We start from the raw sequence: 26540 nt of genomic DNA on the forward strand, positions 1-26540 counted from the left end.
CCTCACCCAGCACATAACTGAGATCAGATTTCCTTACACACAGCCACGATCTGCACTGTGTAACTGGCTGTCATGTTGCAGTTCTGACCTGTGAAATTCCCTGGTCAGAATGGCAGCACAGCTGCAGTAGCCAGCTACACACTGCGCAGATTGTGGCTGTGTGTAAGCAGATCCAATCCCAGGCATGTGAAGTGTGTAGGGAAGTAGAAGATTTGCTGCCTGTGCCCAGGCTGTATGCAGTGAGGGGATGGGAGATGGAGCTCTGCTGAGTGCCCTGCCAGCAGTGACCCCTGTCCTCTGCCCTGTTAGCAGTGACCTCGTCCTCTGCTCTGCCAGCAGTGACTCCTGTCCTCTGACCTGCCAGCAGTGACCCCTGTCCTCTGCCCTGTCCTCTGCCAAGTGCTCTGCCAACAGTGACCCCTGTCCTCTACCTTGCCAGCAGTGACTCCTATCCTCTCCACTGCCAAAAGTGACCCCTGTCCTGTGCCCTGCTGACCCCGGTCCTCTGCCCTGCTGACCGCTGTCCTCAGCTCTGCTGACCCCTGTCCTCATATCTGCTAACCCCTATCCTAAGATCTGCTAATCCCTATCCTAGATCTACTAACCTTATTCTCAGATCTGCTGATCCCTGTTCTTTGCCCTATGGACTCCTGTACACTGCCCTACAAGTTATTGGCTTCTGTACACTGCCCTACAAATTGCTGATCCTATCCTCTGCCCTGCTGACCTCCCATCCTCTACCCCCTGACATTTTTAACTGAACCGCCACATTAGACAGTCTAGATCCAGCCCTGGGCCCTACCATTCATGGATGTTGCTTTGACATGTACCACCTACCTAAACTGTTGCCCCTTCATGGAAATGGTATTCCCATGGTATTCCCTGATGGCAGTGGCCACACTGCAAAAATGGTTCAAGAATAGCTTGAGGAACACAGCAGTGAGTTTGAGGGATGGACTTGGTCTCCAAATTGTCCAGATCCCAATCCAATTGAGCATCTGAGGGATGTGTTGGAAAAACAAGACCAATCCATGGAGGCTCCACCTCAAAACTTACAGGACTTAAAAGATCTGCTACTTACGGCTTGGAGCCAGATATCACAGCATACCTTCAGTGGTCTAGTGGAGTCCATGTCTGAAAGGGTCAGGGTTGTTTTGGTGGCAAAAGGATGACATACTCAATATTAGGTGGGTGGTCATAATGTTATGGCTGTATATACAGGGGGAAGGAATTCATTATTTTGGTCAGAAAAGGTCTTTAAAAGGAAGTTTATGGTTTAGACCAGACTAATAAACATTTAATGCATGATACAGGCTCTGAAGAATACTATGCGTTTGTGGAAAGGATGCCACAGCAGAATGTATTTCCTTTCAGACACACATGGGGTTCTATTTATTAATGTTTTCACTCAAGATTCACACAACTTTTACCCATGATTCTGACTCTTTTACCAAAAAATTTCCTTAAAAATTAGTGAATCTTGGATGGAAGTTGAGTAAATCTTGGGTGAAACCACTGATAAATAGACTCTGTATTCTCTGACTGAATATATGGACAGAGTCCTACATATGGAGGGGTGTACATGGATGAGGAGGGGTGTACATGAGTGAGGAGAGGTGTACATGGGTGAGGAGGGGTGTACATGGGTGAGGAAGGAGGGCTGTACATGGGTGAGGAGGGTGTACATGGGTGAAGAGGGCTGTACATGGGTGAGGAGGGATGTACATGGGTGAGGAGGGGTGTACATGGATGAGGAAGGAGGGCTGTACATGGGTGAGGAGGGGTGTACATGGATGAGGAGGGGTGTACATGGGTGAGGAAGGAGGGCTGTACATGGGTGAGGAAGGGTGTACATGGGTGAAGAGGGCTGTACATGGGTGAGCAGGGATGTACATGGGTGAGAAGGGGTGTACATGGATGAGGAAGGAGGGCTGTACATGGGTGAGGAGGGGTGTACATGGGTGAAGAGGGCTGTACATGGGTGAGGAGATATGTACCTGGGTGAGGAGGGCTGTACATGGGTGAGGAGGGCTGTACATGGGTGAGGAGTTGTGTACATGGGTGAGGAGGGTGTACATGGGTGAGGAGGGCTGTACATGGGTGAGGAGAGTGTACATGGGTGAGGAGGGCTGTACATGGGTGAGGAGGAGTGTACATGGGTGAAAAGGGCTGTACATGGGTGAGGAGGGATGTACATGGGTGAGGGGAGGTGTACATGGATGAGGAAGGAGGGCTGTACATGGGTGAGGAGGGGTGTACATGGGTGAAGAGGGCTGTACATGGGTGAGGAGAGATGTACATGGGTGAGGAGGGCTGTACATGGGTGAGGAGGGCTGTACATGGGTGAGGAGTGATGTACATGGGTGAGGAGGGTGTACATGGGTGAGGAGGGCTGTACATGATGGGTGAGGAGTGGTGTACATGGGTGAGGAGTGGTGTACATGGGTGAGGAGGGTGTACATGGGTGAGGAGGGCTGTACATGGGTGAGGAGTGGTGTACATGGGTGAGGAGGGTGTACATGGGTGAGGAGGGCTGTACATGGGTGAGGAGGGCTGTACATGGATGAGGAGGGGGCTGTACATGGATGAGGAGGGCTGTACATGGGCGAGGAGGGCTCTGACTCTTTCAATTGTGTGTATATTCCAGCTTGAATTATTGAGCTCTGTAAGCATCAGGCATTTTCCACAACACTAAGAATACCCAGGAAAATGTAAAGGTGACTAAACTTCTATTATAACTGGGCACTGCCTTGTAAAAGTTCCTCATTGAGATGATAGTCTCTGAGTGTGGTGAACAGGCTCTGATCCTGTCATAGATTCAGCATGATAGGATGGCAGAGATCACTGGCAGCAAAAGCTAAGCTCCCACCCTAAGCAGTGCATATATTGAGGATATACATTGAGTGCTCTTGTCAGGGTGAGTGGAAGGTCTCCATTCATGTGATATGTCAGGAGTGACAAGCTCCAGTCATGATGTATGCCATCAGAAGACAAATTCGCAGCAAGCCTAGCAGGGGGCGCCGTGCACACAGAGTCCTGCGATTGAAGTCTAGCAGGTATCGGTACGGGGCAGCAGGGAGCGCCACGATGCCGGTATAGGCACTGATCGCACTGAGTCTGCGCAGCGTCTGTTTCCACAGTAACAGAGACTTCCGCCATAAACATCGCAGCATGGAGAGCCCGGAGGAGCTCGGTGCGGATCTCATGGTGTTCGCCGGGTCTTCGGAGCGGGATGTCCTGTGCAGTAAAATCTTCTGGAGCTCCCTGACTCTGCAACCCCCGCTGGAGTCCAGGCTGGTGTCCGGGAACATGAAGCAGAGACTGCGGCCGGCCGGGGAGCCAAGACTGGGTGAGTGATGGACAGGAGGGGGAGGGGCAAGGATCAATATACACCCAGAGCACACTGACATTCCGAGGTGACAAGGATCAATACACACCCAGAGCACACTGACATCCCGGGGTGACAAGGATCAATATACACCCAGAGCACACTGACATTAGGGTGACAAGGATCGATATACACCCAGAGCACACTGACATACGGGGGTGACAAGGATCAATATACACCCAGAGCACACTGACATACGGGGGTGACAAGGATCAATATACACCCAGGGCACACTGACATACGGGGGTGACAAGGATCAATATACACCCAGGGCACACTGACATACGGGGGTGACAAGGATCAATATACACCCAGAGCACACTGACATACGGGGGTGACAAGGATCAATATACACCCAGAGCACACTGACATCCCGGGGTGACAAGGATCAATATACACCCAGAGCACACTGACATTAGGGTGACAAGGATCAATATACACCCAGAGCACACTGACATCCGGGGGTGACAAGGATCAATATACACCCAGAGCACACTGACATCCTGGGGTGACAAGGATCAATATACACCCAGAGCACACTGACATACGGGGGTGACAAGGATCAATATACACCCAGAGCACACTGACATCCCGGGGTGACAAGGATCAATATACACCCAGAGCACACTGACATACGGGGGTGACAAGGATCAATATACTCCCAGGGCACACTGACATAGGGGGGTGACAAGGATCAGTACACACCCAGAGCACACTGACATCCCGGGGTGACAAGGATCAATATACACCCAGAGCACACTGACATCCCGGGGTGACAAGGATCAATATACACCCAGAGCACACTGACATTCCGAGGTGACAAGGATCAATACACACCCAGAGCACACTGACATCCCGGGGTGACAAGGATCAATATACACCCAGAGCACACTGACATACGGGGGTGACAAGGATCAATATACACCCAGGGCACACTGACATACGGGGGTGACAAGGATCAATATACACCCAGAGCACACTGACATCCCGGGGTGACAAGGATCAATATACACCCAGAGCACACTGACATCCCGGGGTGACAAGGATCAATATACACCCAGAGCACACTGACATACGGGGGTGACAAGGATCAATATACACCCAGGGCACACTGACATACAGGGGTGACAAGGATCAATACACACCCAGAGCACACTGACATACGGGGGTGACAAGGATCAATATACACCCAGAGCACACTGACATCTGGGGGTGACAAGGATTAATATACACCCAGAGCACACTGACATACGGGGGTGACAAGGATCAATATACACCCAGAGCACACTGACATCTGGGGGTGACAAGGATTAATATACACCCAGAGCACACTGACATACGGGGTGACAAGGATCAATATACACCCAGAGCACACTGACATCCGGGGGTGACAAGGATCAATATACACCCAGAGCACACTGACATTCCGAGGTGACAAGGATCAATATACACCCAGAGCACACTGACATCCCGGGGTGACAAGGATCAATATACACCCAGAGCACACTGACATCCTGGGGTGACAAGGATCAATATACACCCAGAGCACACTGACATTCCGAGGTGACAAGGATCGATATACTCCCAGAGCACACTGACATCCGGGGGTGACAAGGATCGATATACACCCAGAGCACACTGACATCCGGGGGTGACAAGGATCAATATACACCCAGAGCACACTGACATCCCGGGGTGACAAGGATCAATATACACCCAGAGCACACTGACATCTGGGGGTGACAAGGATTAATATACACCCAGAGCACACTGACATCCGGGGGTGACAAGGATCAATATACACCCATAGCACACTGACATCCTGGGGTGACAAGGATCAATATACACCCAGAGCACACTGACATTCCGAGGTGACAAGGATCAATATACACCCAGAGCACACTGACATCCTGGGGTGACAAGGATCGATATACACCCAGAGCACACTGACATTCCGAGGTGACAAGGATCAATATACACCCAGAGCACACTGACATCCCGGGGTGACAAGGATCAATATACACCCAGAGCACACTGACATCCGGGGGTGACAAGGATCAATATACACCCAGAGCACACTGACATTCTGAGGTGACAAGGATCAATATACACCCAGAGCACACTGACATTCCGAGGTGACAAGGATCGGTATACACCCAGAGCACACTGACATCCGGGGGTGACAAGGATCAATATACACCCAGAGCACACTGACATCCTGGGGTGACAAGGTTCAATATACACCCAGAGCACACTGACATTCCGAGGTGACAAGGATCGATATACTCCCAGAGCACACTGACATCCGGGGGTGACATAGATCAGTATACACCCAGAGCACACTGACATCCTGGGGTGACAAGGTTCAATATACACCCAGAGCACACTGACATTCCGAGGTGACAAGGATCGGTATACACCCAGAGCACACTGACATCCGGGGGTAACAGGAGGAGTATGTCATTCATAAAACTCTATTTCCATTGAATAAAAGGGGAATAATGGAGACATTTGTCCTCATTTAAGCAATAAGTACCACCAATCGGAGTTCATCCTTTTGGTTCTTCTGCACACGATGAGCTCCTCCCTCCAGTGATGTCACATGACAGTGTCTAGTCATATGCAAACACTGACATTAAAAAAAATGAGATACCTGATTAGTCTCAGTGACAGATCAATATGTTGGTGGGATTGTTGGAAGGAAAGGAGGGTGTGTGCTATACAGGGGGGTTCTGGGGGTGACAGGAAGCTTTATTGGGGCTCAAAAGTTAAAAATAGGCTTTATATCTGTCGGTACCCCCTGTAGCTGTCACCTGTCATGCCTGATCTCCTTCATACTCCCTGTGTCCAATCACTTCTGTCCACTAACTGCAGCAATGGATCTGTGTGAGGCAGAGTCTCTTTTTAGTCCGTGGATAACTTACTGAAATGGAAGTAAAGTGGAAGAAGCGGTAAGTCTTTGTGTGACTCTTTTTAAGGCAGTTGCAAGGGGGGACCAGTGAGCCTAAAGTCAGTTCCAACCTTTATATCCATTTTTAAGCTGAACTCCAGACACAAACACTTTAATTTTAATATACTGTATTGCTCAATAGGCTTTAAGGATAAGCCTAATTCTACTCTGAGAGCACCAAATGCCTTTGCATACCTAGATATTATCATATAAAAGTAGCAGTGACATCATCACTGTGCTGTACATAGTCTGTGCAGAGGGAAGAGCTGTGGGAGGGGCTCAGCAGGCTCCATCTACTACAGGCTGTCTGCAGAAAACTACAGGAGGGGGCGGAGACAAGACCTGTCACCCAGCACCAGGAGATAGAGTGGCGGTGAGCGGTCTTTATTACAAGAAGCTCCTGCACAGAGGTAATGTTTTACACTGGATTACTGCACAGATCTGGAAGAAATACACAAAGCACACCAAGATTCAGGTAATATGCATGGCTCTTGTATTTAGACATGATTTGCTTATCCTGGAGTTCAGATTCAAGAATTAGTACTTTGAGGTAGACTTTAGCAATAACTGAAGGTTAAACCTGGATATACTTACATGGCCCATAATGTGTCTGGCCAGGATTTTGTGCAGCCAGTGCTGTAGCACAGCACTTGGTGCCACCGTGCATGGTAGCCAATCCGCTTCAAACTTCAGCTTGTTCAGTTAAGCTTTGGCAATAAAACCTGGAAGCTGATTGGCTTCTATGCAGTTGCACCAGATTTTGCACTCTCCAGTTTTAGTAAATAACCCCCAATGTGTGATCTTGAGACTATTCTGGAAATCACTGAACATACTGTAAGCCTTCAACAAATACATTGGTGATGACAGTGTCATTATTTCTATAATGACAGGTTCTCGTTAAACCAAAATTGATGCAATGTCTTTGTAGAATAGCATAATACTTTTTTGTGTGTAGTTGTTCATATGTAAATCCATCTACAATAATGTTTGATTGTGCAAGTCTGCACTTATGCTTCAAGAACATCTCTGATAATGACCTTTCATCTCACTGATGACTGGCATTTATAAAAAAGTAGGTGTTTGTGTTGTTATTCACTTATACACTCCTTGTCAATGCAGCCTAAAGCCGCGTACACATGGGCAGACTTTTCAGCATCAAAGGTCCGACAGTCTCTCTGACGGACTTTCGACTGAGTTATGACGGACTTTCAGACGACCGGACTTGCCCACACACGAACGGACTAAAGTCCGTTTGAAAGTCCGTTGGTTTGAACATGATGAGGTACGAAGGGATTAGAATAAGGAAGTTCATGGACAGTAGCCAATAGCTGCCCTTGTGTCCTTTTTTGTCCATCGGACTAGCATACAGACGAACTGATTTTTCAAGTCCGTTGGAAAGATTTGAAATGTGTTCCAAATCTAAAGTCCATCTGATTTTTGACAGAAAAAGTCAGCTGAAGGTCCGATGAAGCCCACACATGGTCGGATTGTCTGACGGATTAGTTCCGTCGGACCAGTCCGGTCGAAACGTCCGCTCGTGTTTACACGGCATAAGTATCAGACAGAATGGCTAGAGCAACCTAAGGTAATTTTTTTCACAGGGGACACCTAGGATAGAATGGTGGTTAGATGTTTGTTACTCTTTCTTGCATTACTGGGGTTCTTGGTTTGTTTTCCACAAAGGACATTTGTTTTCTGTGGGTTTGTATGTGGTCCATTGTAGTGAAGAACTCAAAGAACTGTACACTGGGGAGACAAAACAACCTCTCAACAAACAAATGGACCAGCATAGGTGAGCAGATTCTACAGGTCAAGAATCAGTTTGGGTCCTCCACCCTAAATGTGCGGACTGGTGACCTGGAATCACTACTCAGGGTCAAGGAACTACCCAAAGCCTTATCTACTATATATAAGGAACTGTTCACTGACACTACAAAGCTTCTCACGTCCTGTTGTGCTGCCTGGATGCTGGATTTCCCACAGCTTGACAATGATGACTGGGATGATGTCTGTAGCACCATATTTGCCAGACTGGTCGCGGCTGTGATCACCTGATACAGTTCAAGTTTCTTCATAGGATATACTACACCCCCGCTAAATTAGCATGGATCTTTCCTGCGCACCCCTCGAACTGCTGGAAGTGTGATGCACCTGGAGCAGATTTTTTGCATATTTTTTGGCTCTGCCCGCACATCCAGCGGTTCTGGGTGGGTGTGATGGACTTTGTTAGGTCGGTAACCACAATTGCTTTTGCACATCTATTGAAATTTGTTTGTTGGGCTTGGTGGACACATTAGCACCCAAAAATGTGATCCGTAGTCTACTCACATTGCTCTTGTACTATGATTGCAAAGTGATTATCTTATCGTGGAAGAAACCGTTGGCTCCTACCCTCATGGCCTGGAAGGCATTGATTAACAAGGCTCTACTGCTGTATGAAACTATATATCTCAGTAGAGGGGTACCAGATAAGTTTAAAAAGGTGTGGGGTGGCTGGATAGATGACAATTCAACTGCATCAGATTAATTGCCTCCTGGTGAATAGATGAACTATGTGGCAGGTAGTGAGGCTTGTGTAAGCCTAGATGGGAACCTATAACCTCTTTTACTACTGCTATTTGGGGATATCATACTGCATATAATGATTGTACATTGTATATGTCCTCCCCCTTCTCCTTTTTTCCCCCTTTACTGGGGTATAATATGGAAGGATTTCTGATGTCTGTTATTATTTGGTATGGGAGTTGCATTGTACATTGGTCCTGGGAATTGTAGTGCTGAATGTTTATTATGTTCAATGTTTGTATGTATGTTTTTCTATGTTTAAAAAACCTTTAAAAAAAAGAATTTACAAAAAAAAAAAAAAAAAGAATCGGCAGTTTTCCTACACCATAAGGAAGAGGAACATTCTTTTGAGGACATTAAGGTTGCAATTTTGGACAGGGAGGAGAAATGGTTTGCAAGAGTCTTGAAAGATGCCGTCTATGTCAGACTGATAGAATCATCCTTGAATGGGCCTTCAACACCATCTGTCTCCCATATATAATATCATTTTAACCACGTCCCGACCACCTGCCCGCCTGGCACACGCTGTGATTGTACACAGTGGGAGCCTGTCAGCAAGTTCCAGCCAATGATTCACGGTGTACAGTCACAGCCCAGAGCTCTCTGTTGACAATCAACACAGAGCTCTGTACAGAGGAAACAATCTTTCTGTTTCTCATCCCTACAAAGCAGGGATGAGAAACGTAGCTATCCATTAGTAAAAGCAGCACACTTTACACATATTACACATAGGCACACATTTAACCCCTTGATCACCCTGATGTTACCCCCTTCCATGCCAATGTCATTAGTAAAGTGATAGGGTTTAATATTATCACTGATCACTGTATTCATGTCACTGGTGATGTCAGTGGCAGTTAGCCAGCTCACCCCCCAGCATCAGTTAGTGTCATATTGCTCAGCGCACAGTCCCATTATGAATTGCTGATCACCGCCATCACTAGTTTAAAAAATAAATAAATAAAAATTCCAGGATATACTGTATATCGTAGTTTGTAGGGGCTATAACTTTCATGCAAACCAATCAATATACACTTATTGGAATTTTTTTTTTTTTTTTTAATCAAAACATGTAGCAGAATACGTTTTGGCCAACATTTATGAAGACATTTTTATTTTTATTGGATATGTTTTATAGCAGAAAGTTAAAAAATATTGTTTTTGTTTTGTTTTTTAACCGCATGCCGACCAGCCGCCGCAGTTGTACTGCGGCAACATGGCTCGGCTGCGCGAATCGCCGTCATGTTATGTCGTTAACTGGCCTACGGAGCCAATGCGAGTGCCTAGCGGTCACGATCACCGCCGGGCTCCCGCGATCGCTCCGGGCGCACCGAGAATGGGGATCTGTGTGTTTAAACACACAGTTTCTGGTTCTCTGAGGGGAGAAGAGACTGATCGTTTGTTCATACAGAGTATGAACAGCGATCTGTCATCTCCCCTGCACAGTCCCCTCCCCCTTCAGTTAGAACACACTAGGACACACTTAACCCTTTCACTGCCCCCCCAGTGGTTAACCCCTTCACTGCCAGTGACATTTTCACAGTAATCAATGCAATTTTATAGATCCCATAAATGTGTCAAAATTGTCTGACGTGTCCGCCATAATGTCGCAGTCCCTATAAAAATCGCCGCCATTACTAGTAAAAAAAAATTTAAGAATAAAAAAGCCATACAACTATCCCCTATTTTGTAGACGCTATAACTTTTGCGCAAACCAATCAATATACTCTTATTGCGATTTTTTTTTTTTTTTTTTACCAAAAATATGTAGAAGAATACATATCGGCCTAAACTGAGGACAAAAATTGTTTTTTTTATTTATTTTTGGGGGATATTTATTATAGCAAAAAGTAAAAAATATTGGTTGTTTTTTTTTTTTCAAAATTGATGCTCTTTTTTTTGTTTATAGCGCAAAAAATAAAAACCGCAGAGGTGATCAAATACCAGCAAAAGAAAGCTCTATTTGTGGGGAAAAAAAAAGATGTTGATTTTGTTTGGGTGCATCGTCGCACGACCGTGCAGTTGTCAGTTAAAGCGACACAGTGTCGAATCGCAAAAAGTGCTCTGGTCAGGAAGCGGGTAAAATCTTCCGGGGCTGAAGTGGTTAAATTAGCAGTCTTTTATCGTTTATATCGCAAAAAAGAAAAAAAACACAGTGGTGATCAAATACCACCAACAGAAAGCTTTATTTGTGTGAAAAAAATAATATAAATTTCATTTGGATACAGTGTTGAATTACCACACAAATATCACTTGAAGTAGTGCAGTACTGAATAGCAAAAAAATGGCCTGGTCATGAAGAGGGTAAAATCTTCCTGAGCTCAAGCTTTCCTCGGCAATTTGACAACAATTCATACCTTTTAGCCATATAAATTGAAGGTTTAATATCTATACAGACTTCCTGACACCATGGATGGGATTATAAAACTTAAACACAACTTTCATACCTCCCAACCTGTTTTTGGACAATCAGCATCTGCCTTTCCATGATGATTGGATTAGGGTGCCTATGCTACTTATAATTATGTTTAATTTGTATGTAGCACCGTGGCCCTGTGAGATATGATATTTCATTCTACTGTATGAAAAAAAATGAGAGGATAGAAGCGGGACTTTGTGTGAGGCATGTTGGTGGATGTGTCCACTTGGGGATATGCTATGGTAAGATGTCTGGGGTGAGTCCTGTACATAATAATAATATCCACAGAGAATATTACAAGGTAATAATGGTATAAAAGTTTAATAACATAGATCCTAGAACCAAATACAATCGTGAATGGACACATTTTAGGCCACAATTGAGCATGTTATAGACAGTATATTTACAGACATAATTCAAATACTGGTTGTACAGTTGCAAGAGAGAATACATTGTACAGTAATTTAATATGTGCATCAATAGTTATTAACTCTATTCGTTTCTTGGCTTATAACCAATCATCAGGAGTCCAATGCAATTTGGCTGCATTAAAACAATAAATGTCTGTTAGTATATGGACATAAATATAGAGGAAAGATACAGTGGGGATGTAGATTTCTAATATACTCACAAATAATGCATTGGTCGAAAGTGACCCGTTCACTAGAGTGCAGCATTGGTCTGGGTCTACTTAGTCTCCCCCGGGGTTGAGGCGAAGAGCACGCCCCAAGAAACCGTCGGCCTCGGCTAACAAATCGGCCAAAGCACCCAAAGGGGCCGCCAGGCAGGGACAAACAACGAGGCCGATTTAATACAGAGAGATAACTGTGAAGACAAAAAGAGGAGGTGTGTGAGGAAAGAACAAAATGTAAGGGATAAAGAGTGAATTTAAAGGGAAAGACTTTAGTGAAAGACCAAAAAATGAGTGAGTGTCAGTGTGTGAGGAGAAACCAGAAAGCGAAAGAGGAGTGTTGAAGTCTGAGTAGGATAAGGTGTATGTGCGGCTGAAGAAGCCACTGCTGATGTCAGTGGAGCAGAGTGGAGGCGTGCAGGAGAGTTACCTGTAGTGGGAATGCCGGGCCAAGCTAAATGCCCCAAAAGAACGTGGCGAGACCTCGAGGTGCCCGGCCAGTGACAGCCCTTAAAAAGCCGCGGGCCAGGGGCCTGCCCAGCACCAACTGCATCAAGGGAGTAATTAAATAAAATGTATGAACTATAATGAGGAATCATGTGTTAATAAGGGAACGAAAATTGGGAGAAAGAAAAAGAAAAAAGAAGAAAAAACTAAACCGGAGATACGAAAGCAAATAATCTTTGCCTTGAATTAAATCAATATTAGCAAAGAAAATGACAAAATAAACACTATATCTTGCACTGAATAAATCAATATGCAGAAAAGTGTGAAATGTAAACAGCTTTAGCCCTGAATTGAATCACTAAAGAGAAACAACAAAAACAAAAACAAAGACAACAACTTTAGCCCTGAATTGAATCATATTTAATTACTCCCTTGATGCAGTTGGTGCTGGGATCGATCTGGTCCATATCCCGGGGTTGCGATGCGCCCAGGTCATGACCCGTCACCTGTCCTGTCATATGACGGGGGCGGGCCCTGACCTTGGCGCATCGGCGTCATGCTCTCCATGTCCCACTTGCGGCGCCGTTGGCTACCGCTTAGCGGGATTTTCAGTGGTACACCACCTAGGGCTTTGACGCTGCGGGGTTGGGAGGTGGCCGCATGTGTCCCTTGGCTGCCCCTCCCCCCCCGTTTGCATCATCACGCCCGCACATGACGTTGGCGTGAGCACGCCCCTGGCCCGTGGCTTTTTAACGGCTGTCACTGGCCGGGCACCTCGAGGTCTCGCCACGTTCTTTTGGGGCATTTAGCTTGGCCCGGCATTCCCACTACAGGTAACTCTCCTGCACGCCTCCACTCTGCTCCACTGACATCAGTGGCTTCTTCAGCCGCACATACACCTTATCCTACTCACACTTCAACACTCCTCTTTCGCTTTCTGGTTTCTCCTCACACACTGACACTCACTCATTTTTTGGTCTTTCACTAAAGTCTTTCCCTTTACATTCACTCTTTACCCCTTACATTTTGTTCTTTCCTCACACACCTCCTCTTTTTGTCTTCACAGTTATCTCTCTGTATTAAATCGGCCTCGTTGTTTGTCCCTGCCTGGCGGCCCCTTTGGGTGCTTTGGCCGATTTGTTAGCCGAGGCCGACGGTTTCTTGGGGCGTGCTCTTCGCCTCAACCCCGGGGGAGACTAAGTAGACCCAGACCAATGCTGCACTCTAGTGTACGGGTCACTTTCGACCAATGCATTATTTGTGAGTATATTAGAAATCTACATCCCCACTGTATCTTTCCTCTATATTTATGTCCATATACTAACAGACATTTATTGTTTTAATGCAGCCAAATTGCATTGGACTCCTGATGATTGGTTATAAGCCAAGAAACGCGTAGAGTTAATAACTATTGATGCACATATTAAATTACTGTACAATGTATTCTCTCTTGCAACTGTACAACCAGTATTTGAATTATGTCTGTAAATATACTGTCTATAACATGCTCAATTGTGGCCTAAAATGTGTCCATTCACGATTGTATTTGGTTCTAGGATCTATGTTATTAAACTTTTATACCATTATTACCTTGTAATATTCTCTGTGGATATTATTATTATGTACAGGACTCACCCCAGACATCTTACCATAGCATATCCCCAAGTGGACACATCCACCAACATGCCTCACACAAAGTCCCGCTTCTATCCTCTCATTTTTTCTGCATCTATTGGGATGGAGGCATGTCAGTGCACCCTTTTAAAAGTGGGTGGACAGGTCACAACCCCATTTTTTATCATTCTACTGTATGTTCTTACGTGTAGTGGAATGACAATAAGGCTTGACTAGTGTGGATATTTTCCTGATATGCACCAGAACAGAAGAAGTAGCTTTGACAAGCTAAAAAACATCAGCATTTCCTGCATTAAGGTAAAAAAAATGTTCCAGTACCTGTATCGGCTCCACCCCTACCCCCTTATACTTACCTAATTCCTCACTTGATCCAGCGCTGTGCCCGTCTGTAGTGGCGGCTCTCCCCGCTCTCACAGGTGTTGCTGAGACAGCAGGAGCCATTGGCTCCCACTGCTGTTGGTCAAATCCTGTAATGAGGGAGTGGAGGGTGGGGACAAGTCGCGATGCCTGTGTCTTTGGATGCAGGCAGCATGGCTTGGAGTCGAACTCCGAGGCAGTGGCGGCTGGTGCTCCAAATTTTTGGGGGGACGCAAACAAACTGGAAAAGTTCAGAAAAATACTGAAAAAAACATCAATTGCAGCCTCACTGTGCCCATCAATTGCAGCCACTCTGCCCAGAAAATGGAAGCCACCGTGCACATAAATTGAAACCTCACTGTGTCCATCATATGCAGCCTCACTGTGCCCATCAATTGCAACCTCTTTGTGTCCATCAATTGCAGTGCAACCTCATTGTGTCCATCAATTACAGCCACTTTGACCCCCATACAGTACCCAACCAGCACAACCCTAACCCCCCCCCCCCGGCAGCATTCAACCAGCACCCCCGCTCGCCTACGCCTACCCCATCTTGGTGACGGGTCAGGCAGCTGTGGGACGGGCAGCGGTGAGCTGTGGGATGGGTCGCTGGTCAGGCAGCAGCGAGCTGGGAGACGGGCGGCGGGTCAGACGGCAGCTCCTGTGTCCTCCTTTCTTCCGCCGTGTGTCTCTTCTTTCCTCCTGCTAGGCATCCAGTAGGATCGCCTGTCCTTTCAGCCAATCAGGTGATGGGTATCAGACCCGTGCTTCCTGATTGGCGGAGAGGCGATTCAGTGTTAGAAACTGAGCAAATTCATTTGCTTTTCTAACACACCTGTGTGGGCTCCGAGGTCAGTGCTCTGCGCCACGAGTCCACCCTATTTTGAAGCCTGTTGGCCTAATCGGGTGCTTCATAAATACACCCCCGCCGCTGTAATTCATGCACCCGGCGTCCTGAAAGGGGCCGGACGCATGAATAGGGGGTGGGCTTGGATAGATTCATGCTGTGCATGAATCTATACATTATTCATATAGGGGAGTGGGGTGGATAGCGGGAGCAGTGCCCGTGCGCCCTTAATGGACAGACCGCCCCTGCTCACAGGTGTGCTGCAATAGGAAGCGACTTCCCATGGTGGCACAATGAGAAGAGGTGAACCCCAGAAGAGGAGGATCGGGGCCACTCTGTGCAATACCATTGCACAGAACAGTTACTCTCACCTAACAAGGTGAAGTTAGAAGCTGATTGGCTACCATGCAGAGCTGAACCAGATTTTGCACTCTCTAGTTTTAGTAAATCAACCCCACTATGTCTTTGTTCTGCACTATTTCTCTGTATGGAGGTGGACATCTTGGTAGAGGCAGGGCTTTGCTTCCTCATTTCAGAGCCTTGAGACGGGAGAATAATGAGCAGCACAGTAGTCCAAATCTCCTTAGACTAGCAGTCATAGACTGCAGTGCCTTACATCCCATACTAGACCGACAGGCTATTAAACAGGAAGGCATAGGCATCCTCCTCACATACCAAGAAGTACACTGCTCCATTCCTGCAGGAATTCCAGACAAAAGGTACATTTTCTAGGGAAACGCCTAGGCACAATTAACCTTTTCTAGACTCTTCCTATAATAAAAGGTGCCCTTTGAAGAGTGATCCACATTCAGATTGCTTTTCCGAGAACATTTGACAGGCACCCCCTGATTTAATCCTATAATGTGGCACTACTGCACCGCAATTGCAGGCAGTTACAGCGCAGACCCATTGTCCTTGATGGACGAGTTTGACAGGTGGTGATGCCTGTTAAAATCTACACCCTGAGTTAAAATTATCACAGCCATGTCTACAGCCCCGTCCGGCTGCTGTTTTACAATTCAGGTAGGCAGCTGGGAGGTGATAAAACTGTTGCTCAGCCGCCCGTTTTTACCTCCCCTGATCACCAATCAAAATAAACCCAATTGAATGTTCTATTGAAACAAGATATTGCTTCCTTTTAGAATTTTATTACACCAGGACTAGTTATTAGATTTTTATTTAAAAAATAAATCTTCTGGTATGTGGGCTTAGCAGGGCACAGATTTCCATAGTTAACACACCTAAAGAAATAGATTTTCTCTAAAGGGAATCCAGAAGCATGTTAATGAAAATAAAAGGCACAATGGACTTTTAAATGAAATTGTATTGATTGCTGTTCCAATTTAGGACTGTCACAGTGAGCTGCAGTACATGGAGAAAGCTGCCCATCTAGAATGCTGTTTCCTATGGTAAGCAAAGCATCCTGAGCTTCTGAAGACCTTACATGACCATTAATTCTCTAATCGCTACATTAAAAAGGCCTTGGGTTCACTAAAATGACACTTAAGCTGAAACAGCCTTGTCAGGAATACATAATTAAAGAAATCAATACACATTTGCCTTTACTTGTTGATTCCACACATTGAATTATTTCAAATGAAAAGTGAAATTGCTGTGAAGAACCGTCTTGTGTGTAGATAATGGGCTACCTGCAGCAATGTTATTAACAAGAGTGTAGCAGGGAGGTTAAAGGAGACCTTTCAGAGAGAAATATAGGAACTGCCATAGCTGACTTATTTCTTAAAGGTGCAATCCTTAGGATTGTCGTGTAGATACCGACTCCACTACCTAGAGCTGGGATTTTTTTTTTTTTTTACAGCAGTGTAGAGCAGGCGGGCTTTTATTGCAGAAGGGACATGCAATATCATTCCCGCAATGAAATACACCTACCCCTTTGCTGGCTGTTTTCTACGGCATGTAAACTGAGCTGTGCATGCGTGCCAGCCAATGGAGATGCCCGAAGACCAGCACTTGGGGAGAACATGCATTAGAGAGGAGGTAACTATAGTGCCTTTAGTTGCGCTTTAACCCTTTTAGAATGACAGGCCCTCAATATGTTTCCAAACACACCAGTGTTTGTTTATATGTATATATCCGTGATTTGTGAATATTATATTGGATTTTTTTTATTATTATTATTGTTATTTAACCACTTAAGCCCTGGACCATTTGGCTGGCCAAAGACCAGAGCACTTTTTGCGATTCGGCACTGCATCGCTTTAACTGACAATTGCGTGGTCTTGCAACGTGGCTCCCAAACAAAATTGACGTCCTTATTTCACCACAAATAGAGCTTTCTTTTGGTGGTATTTGATCACCTCTGTGGTTTTTATTTTTTGCGCTATAAACAAAAAAAATAGCAGCAATTTTGAAAAAAAAAAAATTTTTTTTTACTTTATACTATAATAAATATTCCCAAAAAATATATAAAAAAAACATATTTTTTTTTCCTCAGTTTAGGCCGATACGTATTCTTCTACATATTTTTGGTAAAAAAAAATCACAATAAGCGTTTATTGATTGGTTTCCGCAAAAGTTATAGCGTCTACAAGATAGGGGATAGTTTTATGGCATTTTTATTAATAATCTTTTCTTTACTAGTAATGGCGGCGATTAGCGATTTTTATCGTGACTGCGATATTATGGCGGACAGATCGGACACTTTTGGCGCGATTTTGAGACCAATCACATTTATACAGCGATCAGTGCAATTCAAAATGCCTTGATTACTGTGTAAATGTGACTGACAGTGAAGGGGTTAACCACTAGGGGCAGTGTAGCGGTTAGGTGTGTCCTAGGGAGTGATTCTAACTGTGGGGGGGCGTGGCTATGTGTGACACGACACTGATCACCGCTCCCTATTTCCCCGCTCTTCTTCTCCGTGAGACGATCGCGGGTATCCGTGCAGACATCGAGTCCGCGGGACCTGCGATCACACTCACAGAGGTCGTGGCGGGCACACGCGCCCTGAACCGCTCCTTATGCTGCGTACACACGACTTGTTTTGCCGTCGGAATAAACTCCAAAGGTTTCTCCGACGGAATTCCATTTAAGCGGTTTTGCCTACACATGGTCAAAACCAAAGTCCGACCGTCAAGAACGTGGTGACGTACAACACTTATGACGGGTCTAGAAAAAGGAAGTTCAATAGCCAGTAGCCAATAGCTTCCGTCTCGTACTTGCTTCAAAGCATGCGTCATTTTTGGTTGGTCGGAACAGCATACAGACAGCGGTTTTCCAGATAGGAATTGGTTCCGTCGGAAATATTTAGAACATGTTCCATTTCTAGGTCCGTCAGAATTTTCGAAAAAAAAAGTCAGATGAGCCACACACACGATCAGAATAGACGATGAAAAGCTTAAGTCTGACCTTTTCTGTCGGACATTCCGCTCGTGTGTACGCGGCTTAAAAGGGCAATGTACAGGTACGTTAATCTGCCTGTATGTGCCCTTCTGCTGACGTATATCGGCGGGAGCTGGTCAGCAAGCGGTTAAGGTACTTAAATAGCGCTGTCAATTTACGCAGCGCTTTACATATACATTGTACATTGTACATTCACATCAGTCCCTACCCTCAAGGAGCTTACAATCTAAGGCCTCTAACTCACATTCATATACTAGGGCCAATTTAGCCAGTTATTTATTTTAACCCTTTACAGCTGTGAGAGCTGGTGCTTTAAATGGATTATGACGCCCAAAGCTGGTAGGCAGGGCTCCCAAATACACTGATCAGCTATAACTTTATAACCACTGGCAGGCGTTACGCAAATAACATTGATTATCTCATTAGAATGGCATCTGAAGGTGGGTGGGATATATTGGGCAGCAAGTGAACATGTTGTCCCTGCATAAGGCTGGGTTCACACTAAAAATGGATGCTGGTGACATATTGTAATCGATGAATGACTGAGTCATAGCAACTCCAAAACTGCAGCTTGTGGGATGTTCCCGGTCTACAGTGGTCAGGACTTGCATAGTTAGGTTGAAAAAAAAAGACACAAGTCCATCTAGTTCGACCAATAAGAAAAAAAAATACATACAATCCAATATACACAGTCCTTCACCCACAGTTGATCCAGAGGAAGGTGAAAAACCCCAGCAAAGCATGATCCAATTTGCTACAGCAGGGGAAAAAATTCCTTCCTGATTTTCCCTGGATCAACTTTACCTATAAATGTTAGTACCCAGTTATATTATGTACATTTAGGAAAGAATCCAGGCCTTTCTTAAAGCAATCTACTGAGCTGGCCAGGCCTCTAGGCGTAAAGAGTGCCCCCTTGTCTTCTATGATGACCTTAACCGCTTGCTGACTGGCTCACGCCGATATACATTGGCAGGAGGGCATGTACAGGCATATTAACATACCTGTACGTTGCCCTTTAAAAAGCAGCTTGCGGGCGCGCACGCCCGCCGCGAGCTCCGTGAGTGTGATCGCGGGTCCCGTGGACTCTGTCTGCTGGGATACCCGCGATTGTCTCACGGGGAGGAAGAACGGGGAAATGCTGATGTAAACAAACATTTCCCGTTCTGCCTAGTGGCAGGACACTGATCACAGCTACCTGTAATCAGGAGCGGTGATCAGTGTCGTGTCACACATAGCCCCTCCCCCCACTGTTAGAATCACTCCCTAGGACACACTTAACCCCTACAGCGCCCCCTAGTGGTTAACCCCTTCACTGCCAGTCATCGATGCATTTTTAATCGCACTGATCGCTGTATAAATGTGAATGGTCCCAAAATAGCGCCAAAAGTGTCCGATCTGTCCGCCATAATGTCGCAGTCACGATAAAAAATGATTGCCGCCATTACTAGTAAAAAAAAAAATTATTAATAAAAATGCCCTAAAACTATCCTCTATTTTGTATACGCTATAACTTTTGTGCAAACCAATCAATAAATGCTAATGCCCCGTACACATGGTCGGATTTTCCGATGGAAAATGTCCGATCGGAGCGTGTTGTCGGAAATTCCGACCGTGTGTGGCCTCCATCGGACATTTTCCATTGGATTTTCCGACACACAAAGTTGGAGAGCAGGAGATAAAATTTTCCGACAACAAAATCCGTTGTCGGAAATTCCGATCGTGTGTACACAAATCCGACGGACAAAGTGCCACGCATGCTCAGAATAAATAAAGAGATGAAAGCTATTGGCCACTGCCCCGTTTATAGTCCCGACATACGCGTTTTACGTCACCGCGTTCAGAACGATCGGATTTTCCTGACAACTTTGTGTGACCGTGTGTAGGCAAAACAAGTTTGAGCCAACATCCGTCGGAAAAAATCCTAGGATTTTGTTGTCGGAATGTCTGAACAAAGTCCGACCGTGTGTACGCCCTATAAGTGTGTTTTTTTGTTTTTTTTAACAAAAATATGTAGAAGAATAAGTATCGGCCTAAACTGAGGAAAAAAAATGTTTTTTTATATATTTTTTGGGGATATTTATTATAGCAAAAAGTAAAAAATAATGCGTCTTTTTTCAAAATTGTCGCTATTTTTTTGTTTATAGTGCAAAAAAATAAAAGGTGGTCAAATACCACCAAAAGAAAGCTCTATTTGTGGGGAAAAAAGGACTTCGATTTTGTTTGGGAGCCACGTCGCATGACCGCACAATTGTCAGTTAAAGCGACGCAGTGCCGTATCGCAAAAAGTACTCTGGTCTTTGACCAACCAAATGGTCCGGGGCTTAAGTGGTTAAAGTGAATAACTCTACACCAAGTTCACTATATGCACCCCTTATGTATTTGTACAAGTTGATCATATGCCCCCTTAATCTCCTCTTCTTCTCAAGAGAGAATAAATTCAGTTCCTCTAATCCAGGGGTAGGCAACCTTTAAGAGGTGGAGATCTATCTGCACAACATGGAGGGGATCAAAGATCTCCAGTGTGCGTCTTTTTATTTATTTATAGAAAAATACATTTACTAGCAAGCCCCATATTTTCTCCATGAACACATAAAACTTGTCATAGCATAAAATGCTTTAAACGTTTATTGCATAAAAATCGACTGCACTTACGTCAAGTACTAGAAATCACACATGTAATAAAAAGCAAACCACAGCCCGTCCTTCCGGGAATGGTGTACGCGGTGACGTCAGCACGTCGCTCCATCTAGCGCATTTTGTCACCGCGTACACCATTCCTGGGAGGACTGCAGTTTGGAGCCGGCCGGCTTTTTATTACTTGTGTGATTCCTAGTACTTGATGTAAGTGCAGTCGTTTTTTATGCAATAAACTTTTAAAGTATTTTATGCTATGGCAAGTTTTATGTTTTCTTGGAGAACTCATACGATCTATACGATCGAATATCTCTAAAGTGGTGGATCTTGGTACTACGGACATTTGTTTCCTGGACAGATACAAAGACCCTGGCTGGGTTATGAGCCACAGGCGAGATTGACCTTTCCGTAACAGGAGGTCAACAAATTTTTGTAAGCGAGCATTAGAAGGTGGAAGCTTACACTCAAGATTACGTATTTCAGGTGACGGATGGTGCACACATTTTTGGATGGACATTGTCACTTATACACTTATTTTCCAGTTTTCTATTTTTCTTATTTCTTTTTCACAATGAATTACAACATAAGCACAACTTTATAGGATAGTATGGGAAGAAGGCAAGCTGGTGGAGGTAGTGTGATATTTTGGACAATATTCTGCTGGGAAACCTTGTATACCCCTACATGGAAATGGTATTCTCTAATGGCAGTGGCTAATGCGCCCTGCCACAATGCAAAATGGCTCAAGAATGGTTTGAGGAACAAAGATTTTTAGGTGCTGGAAAACAATTCCTATCTATGGAGACATCACCTCGCAACTTACAGGATTTTCAGGACTTAAAGAATTTGCTACTGACAGCTTGATGCCATATACCACAGTATACATTCAGAGGTCTAGTAGGGTCCATGCTTCAATGGTTCAGGGCTGTTTTGTCGGAAAAAAGGGAGACCTACACTTTCCTACGTGGTTGGCCATAAAGTTATGGCTGATCGGAGTATTTGGCAATGTGATTGGTTGCACATTGCTGACATCAGGAGCTCATCCTACCAACTTCCGATTATCCGTAGTTGACCATGAGCTGTTAGTGCCAACCCAGTCACAATTCTAAGGGCGCTGTTGAAGTGTGCCCCAGAAAAGACAGCGATGCAGATATGCAGCAGCTGGATGTTAAAAGACATGTGTGGGATTTGAAAGAAAAACAACATTTATACTCCCCTATGTAGATGCAGCATGAATCTGATGCTGCTGCTCTCCCCCACCACCTCTACACCGAGAACTGAGCAATCAAACATTACCAATCACTCAGTTCTTGGGTTCGATCTGAGCACAGAGCAGTGACTGTCAATCACTGCTTTATGCTTTGCCCCTCCAGCGCTCACTGGATTGCCGGACTGTGGAGTTTGCGGGAGCGGCTGGCTCAGGCTCTCGGCAACTCGCTGAGAGGCTGAGCCAGCTGCCGGTCAGCCATCTTGGCAGATCCCAATGTTGTTGGGATCAATGCAGAGCTTGGACTGGCTCTGTGATGTCCAAAGCTGGCTGTCAGCTGATTCTGCAGAAGAAGTAAAGCCACAAGAATTAAATTGTGGCAATACCACGCTGCATTTTAGTGCCATTAAGAATGAATGGCATACAAACATGCATGCTGCATTTTGCCAGCATTGCAGTTTGATTTGGAATTGCAAACAAAATCGTGGCGATTCGGCCCTCGATCCTAAATCGCTAAATGTGAACGCGGCTTACTTGTACATCATCTGACACTTCAAGTTGATTTGATTACTGATACTTCATGTATTTCAGGTTCAACAATGCAGAAGATTCTGTGTTGCTGACCCAGAGATGTTTTTTTTGTAAAAAAAAAAAAAAAAGCACAGCACTACACAGCATCCAGCATCGTGATCACAAATCCAGGATGAAGTTTAAACCTGAAGGTGCTCATTAATCAGGCTCAGTAAAATCTCAGAGTCAGCAAGATACACCAGAAGACATTTGTATCAGTATGTAGCTTGTGGTGCAGTGTAGACAGGGCTTGGTTTTGCAGAAAGATCTGTGAACTTTTATTCTTATTCTTCTTATTATTATTATATATTCTTTTTATTATTCTGACATCCAATCCCATATTTCCATAATTGGTTCTCATACCTCCAAGGGTTAAAAATACTGCTGCAGCTGTGAAGCCCTGACCCAGAGAATTACTGACCTGGAACAAGTATAACGAGTTCTGACCTGCTACTTCACTGGCCGCATGCTTATTCCAGTGATTTATTAGGTAGTAAACCCAGGATGGGGAATGGGATGACAGCTGTAAAGTTTTAAGATTTAGAATACAAGTCGACAATGACAGTTTTCATCCTCATAGGATCACTTGAAAGCTAAACTCCTGGATAAGATAATATTTTCTAAATGTACAGTGGGGACGTAAAGTATTCAGACCCCCTTAAATTTTTCACTCTTTGTTATATTGCAGCCATTTGCTAAAATCATTTAAGTTCATTTTTTTTCCTCATTAATGTACACACAGCACCCCATATTGACAGAAAAACACAGAATTGTTGACATTTTTGCAGATTTATTAAAAAAGAAAAACTGAAATATCACATGGTTCTAAGTATTCAGGCCCTTTGCTCAGTATGTAGCAGAAGTACCCTTTTGATCTAATACAGCCATGAGTCTTTTGGGAAAAGATGCAACAAGTTTTTCACACCTGGATTTGGAGATCCTCTGCCATTCCTCCTTGCAGATCCTCTCCAGTTCTGTCAAGTTGGATGGTAAACGTTGGAGGACAGCCATTTTTAGGTCTCTCCAGAGATGCTCAGTTGGGTTTAAGTCAGGGCTCTGGCTGGGCCATTCAAGAACAGTCACAGAGTTGTTGTGAAGCCACTCCTTCATTATTTTAGCTGTGTGCTTAGGGTCATTATCTTGTTGGAAGGTAAACCTTCGGCCCAGTCTGAGGTTCTGAGCACTCTAGAGAAGGTTTTCGTCCAGGATATCCCTGTACTTGGCCACATTCATCTTTCCCTCGATTGCAACCAGTCGTCCTGTCCCTGCAGCTGAAAAACACCCCCACAGCATGATGCTGCCACCACCATGCTTCACTGTTGGGACTGTATTGGACAGGTGATGAGCAATGCCTGGTTTTCTCCACACATACTGCTTAGAATTAAGGCCCAAAAGTTCTACCTTGGTCTCATCAGACCAGAGAATCTTATTTCTCACCATCTAGGAGTCCTTCTGGTGTTTTTTTTTAGCAAACTCTATGCGGGCTTTCATGTGTCTTGCACTGAGGAGAGGCTTTCGTCGGGCCACTCTACCATAAACCCCCGACTGGTGGAGGGCTGCAGTGATGGTTGACTTTCTACAACTTTCTCCCATCTCCCGACTGCATCTCTGCAGCTCAGCCACAGTGATCTTTGGGTTCTTCTTTACCTCTCCCACCAAGGCTCTTCTCCCCCGATAGCTCAGTTTGGTCGGATGGCCAGCTCTAGGAAGGGTTCTGGTCATCCCAAACGTCTTCCATTTAATGATTATGGAGGCCACTGTGCTCTTAGGAACCTTAAGTGCAGCAGAAACTTTTTGGTAACCTTGGCCAGATCTGTGCCTTGCCACAATTCTGTCTCTGAGCTCTTCAGGCAGTTCCTTTGACCTCATGATTCTCATTTGCTCTGACATGCACTGTGAGCTGTAAGGTCTTATATAGGCAGGTGTGTGGCTTTCCTAATCAAGTCCAATCAGTATAATCAAACACAGCTGGACTCAAATGAAGGTGTAGAACCATCTCAAGGATGATCAGAAGAAATGGACAGCACCTGAGTTAAATGTATGAGTGTCACAGTAAAGGGTTTGAATACTTAGGACCATGTGATATTTCAGTTTTTCTTTTTTAATAAATCTGCAAAAATGTCAACAATTCTGTGTTTTTCTGTCAATATGGGGTGCTGTGTGTACATTAATGAGGGAAAAAAATGAACTTAAATGATTTTAGCAAATGGCTGCAATATAACAAAGAGTGAAAAATTTAAGGGGGTCTGAATACTTTCCGTCCCCACTGTAAGTATTCTTATTTGAATCTTGGTGAGCTTTGTGTATTTTTTCTTGATTTGTGCTATAATTATAAAAGTGAAAATTGTCCTGTATTCTGGAGCTTCCTATAATAAAGACCTGTCGCTGCTGCTTTCTCTCCTTGTGTAGAGCGCCTGGTCTTGTCTCCGCCTCCTACAGAAGTGATGGTGGTGGGTAGACTTTGTGCATCCCAGTTATGTCATTACTACTTTTACAAGGCTAATGGTGCAAACAAAGTGAATTTATATATTTTGTCACTATTGAGGGATATAGTTTAAAGTTTTTGTGCCTCGAGTTCAGCTATAGGAAGTTCAGCCTTGACATACTTTTTTGGTGCAAAGTCGATGGTGTTTTCCTTTATTATGTTTTTGTCTTGAAAAGGTTTATTAATTTTCTGCTATTTTTCATTCTTATTGCTAGGAAAGAATTATACACAGCAACAACTGGAGGATCTCAGTAAGTGGCAATCCAATACAGTGGCTAAGTATCCTTACCTTATTTTAATGCAACTATAAGCAACATTTTATATTTTATTTCTGATGGTGCATCTAAAGTTTTCACATGACAACATTCCAGGACTGTTTGCACCTACATTTGGTTTTTAATGAGTTTTCAGCCAAAATCCTATGACCTCTCAGTTGATCTGGGCCAAGGCAGAATGTGAACATTTCATTGACTTTGTCACTTTACATGGAGGGGGGGGTCGTTATGGTCCAAATCTTTGTTCTCTTTGAGCCCTTGCACACTGGGGCGGTTTGCAGGCGCTATTGCGCTAATAATAGCGCCTGCAAACCGCCCCAAAAGTGCCGCTGCTGTCATCCCAGTGTGCAAGCCCCGAGGGCTTGCACACTGGAGCGATGCGCTGGCAGGACGGTAAAAAAAGTCCTGCCAGCAGCATCTTCGGAGCGGTGAAGGAGCGGTGTGTATACCGCTCCTTTACCGCTCCTGCCCATTGAAATCAATGGGACGGCGCGGCTATACCGCCGGCAATGCGCCTCTGCAGAGGCGCTTTGCAGTGGTATTTAACCCTTTCTCGGCCGCTAGCGGCCGCATACCGATGGTAAAACGCCGCTAATAATAGCGGCGTTTTACCGCCGACGCCGCCCCCCGCCCCAGTGTGCAAGGGCTCTTTGAGAAAGTCAGAGAAGGCAGGGGGGCCAGCAGAACCATTGAGCACCATGCTGGATGCAGGCATCAACCTGTTCAGAAGTCTATCATCTGCTAAAGATTCTTTAACCACATCAGAC

The 26540-nt window shown here is 44.9% G+C and overlaps 1 protein-coding gene across 1 annotated transcript in view; it reads left to right on the top strand.

Annotated features, from left to right (window-relative positions):
• The first annotated feature begins 3109 nt into the window (after nt 1-3109).
• Nucleotides 3110-26540, top strand: part of HOATZ (HOATZ cilia and flagella associated protein) — a 120913-nt gene continuing 97482 nt past the window's right edge. Inside the window, exons 1-2 of the mRNA XM_073602418.1 lie at nt 3110-3349; nt 25714-25749. Of these exons, the coding sequence (XP_073458519.1) occupies nt 3172-3349; nt 25714-25749 (214 nt within the window). The 5' untranslated portion in view covers nt 3110-3171. The remainder of the gene's footprint in view (nt 3350-25713; nt 25750-26540) is intronic.

The sequence above is a fragment of the Aquarana catesbeiana genome, linkage group LG10 (genome assembly GCF_042186555.1).
Source record: "Aquarana catesbeiana isolate 2022-GZ linkage group LG10, ASM4218655v1, whole genome shotgun sequence".
NCBI lineage: Eukaryota > Metazoa > Chordata > Amphibia > Anura > Ranidae > Aquarana > Aquarana catesbeiana.